Source organism: Acanthisitta chloris, unplaced genomic scaffold (assembly GCF_000695815.1).
Source record: "Acanthisitta chloris isolate BGI_N310 unplaced genomic scaffold, ASM69581v1 scaffold2613, whole genome shotgun sequence".
Lineage (NCBI taxonomy): Eukaryota > Metazoa > Chordata > Aves > Passeriformes > Acanthisittidae > Acanthisitta > Acanthisitta chloris.
In genome coordinates this window covers 76,727-84,204 of record NW_008665255.1, presented here as the reverse complement: position 1 = coordinate 84,204, position 7,478 = coordinate 76,727, and the positions used below count along the sequence as shown (strand labels likewise).

The window sequence follows — 7,478 nt, the reverse complement described above, 5'->3', positions numbered from 1 at the left end:
GGAATTTTAACTGCTTGTGACTCCCACAAGGGACAGCAGTAACACACTTCCATCACCAGAGGATCACCACATCATCTATCTGCACAGACACTTATTTTTTTGTGGTAAAGATTTCAAACCTCCTCAAAGAGTTAACCTAAATTCTGGGCATAGGTCTCTCTATGCCAAAGCCAAAATCCTGAAGATCATGGTACACAATCTTCTAGCAATCCCCCACTGCAGAGATTAAAACATGCCAATGCTGTGCATGACACAAGGCCCAGGATGGTGCAACATGCTGTTTCTGCTCAGACTCATGAATTTTAACTGCAGGCTGACACAAACCAAACTCATTAGAACTTGTTAGTAAGAGAGAAAAACGGTGTAAGTCCCAGAAGATGTAATCTCTCCTCAGCACAACGTTTTTGTTCGTTTTTAGTACCATGCATAGGAATGGTGTGAAGAACATTCCATGTGCCATAAATATACCCACATTAAAGAGTTAACCTCCTGTAATTTCAGAGTAAAGCATACATAAAATTAAAGCACTAACAAGGCTCTCAGGATGATGAGAAATTTAGCTGAAGACTTGTCGTTGCTGTAAATAAGGTACATACCTGCATTCCTCAACAGGAATGTTTTCTTTAGGAAGAAATAGGTTCTAATAGCTTTACAGTTCTGGCATTGCCTCAAATCAGGAATGACCACAACTCAAAGTGGCTTTTTAGTATTGCTTGGTGAGGTACAGAACATACTCATTCTCCAAACCAGACACATGCAAGCACATACACTAAACCTAAGCTCAGAAGCAGTTTGCCAAAGGAAACCAACAGCTAGAAAGGAAGAAAGAAAAAAATACCAACTCACCCACTGTACTCACTCACACAATTCCCCATTAAAGGAAATTCTTTCAGGGCCTTCTTGAGTCTTTTAATCATGTCTTGAAACTCTGGCGAGCCATTGATTCCACAGTGTTCTGGTGTGCTACAAGTTGTGCAAGCTGTGAGCAACAGTGCTGAACTCTGCACAGAGTGATACACCTACTGCACCTTAATGTTTACCTTAGGGGGTTGGGCCCGAGGCTTTGCCAAAGAGCCCCAGGAGTCACTCAGCCCCAGCCCTGCCTGCTTAACTCTTCACTGCCTCCTGAGCCAGGCACACTCCACAAGCTGCTACATCACTGTTTAGGTATGACAGCTATGGCCTTAGTCATGGTTCTTACTTAAGGAAGAGCATGTTCAAGTTTCAAGAGGAGTTGTCGGAGTTTGGATTAACTTACTGTTAAAAGTGAGGGAATCTCTCAAATCTGTACTCCGTGTCTCGATGGAAAACAGCTTAAACCACAGCAATCAGATGTCAGGGCATTAAACCCATGGGGAAATGCTGCCCAGGCTCTGACACTGAGGAGGGAGAACTGCAGAGTATATGGGCACAGCACAGGGACTCAGGGGCACACACCAACCAGGACACGGGAGGAACCCACAGGGAAACCATCCCCACGCCGTGAGCTGCAAGAACCACATCCCCATTCTGCTTCATGAACTAAACAGTTAAAATGACTAGTTTTCCAGAAAAACAGAGCAGCTGACCAACAAGCAGTCCTCTGAGATTCAGACCCTTAAAGCCTGGTTTAGTGTATCTGCTTGTTGGTAGCAAGTGACACTTAAAGCTCTCTCCTTATTTGGGGTATTTATAGATATTTTGCCAGGATAGATGCTTTGATGCCTTGCATAAGAGCACATATTTAGCTTTTACCATAGTGGGTGCAGCCTCCTCTGTCCATGCCTTTTTTTCCTTTCCCTTTTTGATTTCAAAAACAAACTTCATAGGAAATTAATGAACTTGGAGAACTCTGCTCCTCCGGCACAAGTGGCTGAAACTAAACAACTCTTTGGTTAATGGAGGGATCACATTTGTTTTCCTAAGAAGCTGAGACTGTATGCAGCAAAGAAACTTGCCATAAAAACGACTGTCCTTCAGCCAACTCCCCACTGAATTCACAGCCTTGTCATTCACATGTGCACAAGCTCTAAACTGTTTTAGAAGTGTTATTTTTCTGCAGGGACAAATGCCCCTAACTCCTTCCTTCAGGCTCTCCTACTTCCCAGCTCTTGGAGGACAGCCAAAGGATGATGTGGTGTAACTTGCCTGGGTCTTTTGGGAGCAGCAGAATGCAGAAAGCTGCCTGCACAGCCTGTTAATGCTGGTGAGGACACCAGAATCACAGCTATTGTGTGACCTGTGCTCTCCTCTATTCAGAGCACGCCTGCTCAATTAGAGTGATTAATAAACAGCAATGAATATGAGGGAGATAAAGTGGAATGCTTATAAGAAGTGATTGTGAGAGTGTATTCCCGAATTAGGGTCAGATGTAGAGGTCAAGCAGAGGGAGCACAGTTCTGTGCAAGACAACACATAAATCCCAGTGGCAGAAATTAGTGACAGAAACACAGAGAAAAGCTGGTGTGGCCTTAGACCCTGTGGAGGCTCTGATTTCCTCCCTGAGTGGACAGCAGCACAGCAGCAAGCAGTGGCAGCTGCACAGCTTGAGAGGACAGAGCCTGACAAGGAAGATGACTAAAGTTTGACACACACAAAAAACCAACTGTGTAATTTGTAGATATATTTAGTTTCAAAGAGAGAGCTCAGAGCTCCCCTCAGGCCCTACACTTTTAAGCTAATAAAGGCAACATAAAGCCTAAACCGACTGAATAAAGTTGGAGGAAAAATGCAGAGAGGTTAATGGTTGTGGGGAGGTCAGAGGACACCTCACCCAGGCACTTCTCAGAACACAGACCATGTTATTCCTGAAAACCCTGAGCAGTGCCCAGGCTTGAGTGCACTCTGGGCACAGAAAATACTCCAGTGGCTCCTGCAGTTCAGTTTCTCAGCACCACCAGGAGCCAGAAAGAGCCACCAAAGAGGAAAGTGCAACAAACTTCTCCCATGACAACCTGAAATAACTAAGCCATATAGTTCATTCTTGATTATTTAGAAGGTGGCTTAGTCGTGAAGCATGAGAAATTATATTCTTCTGGTTTTTTAGATCTTGCATAACGCGATGTTTGCACGGATAAAGGGAATACATTTGATAATCCACTAAAGACATCCTGCTAAGCTCTTTAGTGTCAGTGAAACTTAAGGGCAATGAGTTCCACAGATTAACTGTGCCTTATAAAAAAGATATTTTTCTTTATCCATTTGAAATTCTCAGTCTTTCCATTTCACAGGCTGTATTAGAAGAGCTCAGAACAATAACACAAGATTTATCATTTCTTAATTTAAATTTACAAAATCATAAATGGTAAAATCCCTTCTGGTTCTTTGACAGTCCTTGGTGTTTGTGAGTTCTCACACAAAGTGTTACCAAACCATGCACATGCAGAATTTCCCATTCTGTTAGCACAGAGATATTCTAGAGAAAAATCCCACACAAGTTTTAGCTGGTGAAACAGTGGAAAAGAGATGGTTAATGCCTTTAGAAGCACTGCCAGGCACTGCTGAGTAAGGCAGATGAAGCTTGTTGATACCCAGATAAAAGCAAACCAGCACAGATTTGACAAGAAGGGACAGTTGAGCTACTTTTTCAGGGGAGAATTTCACCCGTTTCCAATAGACTTGAGCAAGAAATTCCTTTTCATCTATAACATCCTTGAATTCTCCTCATCCATTTACGTGAGCTGTACTTAGAAAGTTTTGGATTCAGGGGAGAACCTTACCCTAAGAGCTGCACTGTTGGCCCTCTGCACTGGGAAGGACTTTGTTTTAAACAGAGCCCTACTGTGACCTGAGAGATTCTGTTATCTTCCCAAGCCATTTCTGAGGCAGCTGTGGAATCTGCAGGACTGGATCAGCAACAATGCCAACCTGGAATGTGGCAATGGTGGTTATGCCTGCCTGTCTCTGGACGTAATCCTGAGCTTAATACACCACCATATTTTTGAAGAACAATAATTCACATTGTTTTTACTGTGTGATCTGTCACTGCATCCATGTTCCTCTGGACACAGAGCTCAGATCTATCGATTATGAGCTCAAATCCTTTTGAGAAAGGAAACACCATTTTAGGAACTAATTGGTCATCCCAACTTTAACTGTGAAGAAATACTTTCTTATCTAAACCAGGACAAAATGAACATCCAGGCCTCACTACTTGAAGGAGGTATTTCAGTAAACAGTGAGTTTTATCTTTCCTTCAACCAAGTCTGGCCTGAAGATCCCATAAAGGAAAGTTATAGCTGACTTGGAGCTGTGAAAGGAATCGCTTCAGTTTAACCTGTAACTGAAATGGAAATGGCTGTGCACAAATCAGCTGCACTGTGATTTAGAAAGGCACTGCCACCCAAACCAGGGAGGTTTGGTTCAGCTCTGATGTGCTGCATGAAGCCAGCCAAGGAAGCAGCAGGAGCCTGTGCTTGGAGGGAATGTCTCAATCTAAAAGCTGCTGCTGGGTATGAGCAGTGATCTCTCAATGAAGGAGAAGAGAAGTCTTTATCTTGTAAAACTCCACAGCCTTTATCTTGTGCAACTCCTATAGCAACACTCTGATCCATGAGGTAACAAAGCCTTTGCAGAACCTTTTTATTAAACCTGTGCTGCGTGGATTGCACACTGTGCTGTACCATCTCCACCAACCCCAGCGACTCAGGCCAGAAATAGCAGCATGGTATCTTTGCAGAGGTCCATTTAGGTTTTGCCTGAGAAGAACTGAGTCCTCAGAACACCTGACTGTCCTTCCCATTAGTGATCAGGCTGATGTGACTGCTCATCTTTAGCAAAAAGTAATAGAGCGACAAACTTTTGGCAAATTTAACGTATCAGTATTTGTTGGCTCCTTTTGAACAAGGGTATGTCCATCCTGGCATCCAACAGAAAAACAATCACATGGGCAAACCTAACCTGAGTTCCTCTGCATAACAGAGTTTTCAGCTTTCCAAAGAACTGAGTACTTGGCAAGTGCTGTTCAAAGGGAAAACTAACCTTTCTAGTGATACCTTCAAACACCTTCAGCCCTTTTGTGGTTGTGTTATCATCTTCTCAGCTTTGTAATCCATGGCAAAGTAAGGAAAAACTGTATCTTCTCTTAATTTGCTTTCAAGACCTCCCAGCAATCTGACATTTTTAAAGCTTATTTTATTTTCCAGTGAGCTCACTGTTACTTGGCATTCTGAGTTAGGGAAGTGTCCCATTCACTGGTTGCTATCTTCAGGTCTTCCATTCCCCTCTAATTCTCTGCAAGCTTAACTGAAGATCTGAAACCTTTTTTTCTTAGCCTGAATTACCACTAACCTCATACTAACACCTCAAGAGTTAACACAAAACAGGTATAGGATCTTATCCGCTGTCTCCTGCTTGTGCAAAAATGGATATTAGAAACAAAAAAAACTTAATTTTTTGGCACTATGAAGTTTTACTTGGTCTCTAAAATTATTAGAAATTAATTAAAAAACGTAAGTAACTCCAGGCATCAAAGTAACTGGACACAAAAACTGAAGAATAAAGGTATCCAATGTTCCCACAACGTATTTTCCAGCACCTCAGTGTATTTTCTGTGAAATTTGTAGAAACCAGAGAACAATAGTCACAAAGAAGAAATCCCAATTCTAACATTTGGAAAGTTGCAGTTTTCACCAGGGAAAACTTTGGGATAGGCTTTAACCAGTATCATTGTGACTTGAGCAGAAAACTAAAGAGTAAACACACTTTTTGGAAGAAGTGAATGAGACAGAACAGTGACCAGTTGCCTTCACAAGGAAGGGCAGGAGGTGTTGCAGCCCTGGTGCAGGAATATCACACATTCTCACAGCACCATCTCCAGGGCAGTGTATGAAAACGTGAGAGCCAGGACAGCAGCCCCTTCCCCCCTCTCCCCACTGAGGGAAGCAGCTGCTCCTTCCTGCCTGGGCCCTTGGCACATCAGTGGTTTCATCTGCCTGAAAAGTGACTGCAAAGCTACTTCTCACTTGGAGCTCTACCCCAGTCTGGCTCACCTCAGGTGACACATGAACTGCTTGTCAACACAAGAGAGGGGCACTGAGGAGGTGGGAGCAAGTCAATCTCCTGCTGGCAATGTAGTCACAAATCATTTTCTCCAGCTTCCCCTGGAGACAGGGGACAGGTTCCTGTAAATGGGGATTGAGAGCACAAACTCCTTCTACTTCCTATTCCTACCATGAGGTTATTGTTATAATGAATTACATAATGCAAGTTTGGAGCTACTTTGGAATTGGTTTGTGTACAACATATTCCAGCACACCCACAGCTGTGGTCAGCGCTCAGGGAAATGCATATTATGCCCACAGGACTGACTGCAACTCATGTCATGACCAGCTCTACCAGCTCCAAAACTGTCAGGGGACAAAGCATATTCATGGCTAAAGGCCTTGCAAAACAGAGAGAAGATTATTTGATAGGTGCTCTAATTGGATGATGACTTTTCCACATGGTTTGTCTGGGGAGTGCTGCAGTGCTGTTGCAGTGTGGCATCAAGTTAATTAGCATCTGCTGTATTGTTGGGCCTGTTGGACAAAGTTAGCACAGCACCTTTCATGAGGCACAGGTCTTTTCTATTGTGCTTTTCAGTAGTTGCCTTCTAATTCTGCAGAGAAATTCTGTAGTTTCCCATAACATACAGACACTTGAAGCTAGAAATTCAGGAGAGTGGATGTGGTTCAATGGGACATGGCTATTGGGACATACTAGTGAACCTGCAGGACAAACTCCAAGGATCAGGTACTGCTCCTAGTAAAGTTTTATCATCATTTCTGGTATCCAACACAACAGAAAGATTTTAAAATGTGCTCTAAGTGACCTAAAATAAATCTACTTTGAAAAAATTACCCTTTGTGTAAGAAAACTCCTTAGTTTCTCCCCTTTCCAACAGCATATACAGGACAGTTCCCAACTGAGTAAGCGACTGAAAAAAGCTGAGCGGAGTACCTGGGGATTTTCTTGGGGACCTGAGGTGGTGAGGAGTGGCTCGTTGTGCTCTGTTCAGAGCTGTCTGGAGGCTTTTCCTGCATGTCTCCTTTGTCTTTTGCCAGTGCCTCTGCGATGGCAGACTCCACTCCACCCTTGTGGGGCTGATCAGCCTTCGGTTCAGCCTGAGCCGGTTCACATCGGTACATGAAAACGATCGACGGCTTCTCGCTCGAGTCTGACTTGGCCTCGCTGAACCAGTGATGCCTCTGAACTGGAGGAGGGGGGAGCATGTGGATAACAGTGCCATCCAGACCCACCAACTTGCCTTTCTCCCTTTCCTTCTCTTTGTCCTCCTCATCGTCAGTTTTCCTGCGGCGGAAGAAGCTCTTGAAGGAGATCCAGCGCTTGGGCTTGGCGTCGGCCGCTCGGCGCCCCTCGGGGTGCAGGATGGACTCGGCCTCGGTCGCCCTGGTGGGGCTGGTGGGCTTGGTCCAGTTGCTGAAGTGCCTCTGCAGCAGGTTACTCGCGTGGTAGGGCGACGAGGTGGAGCGTGGCGGAGGGAACGGCGGGGGCTGCTC

General features: G+C 44.3%; 1 protein-coding gene across 1 annotated transcript in view; it reads right to left on the bottom strand.

Annotated features, from left to right (window-relative positions):
• Positions 1-7,478, bottom strand: part of PEAK1 (pseudopodium-enriched atypical kinase 1) — a 27,746-nt gene that overhangs the window by 17,676 nt on the left and 2,592 nt on the right. The window contains exon 2 of the mRNA XM_009071641.1: positions 6,919-7,472. Within this exon, the coding sequence (XP_009069889.1) occupies positions 6,919-7,472 (554 nt within the window). The remainder of the gene's footprint in view (positions 1-6,918; positions 7,473-7,478) is intronic.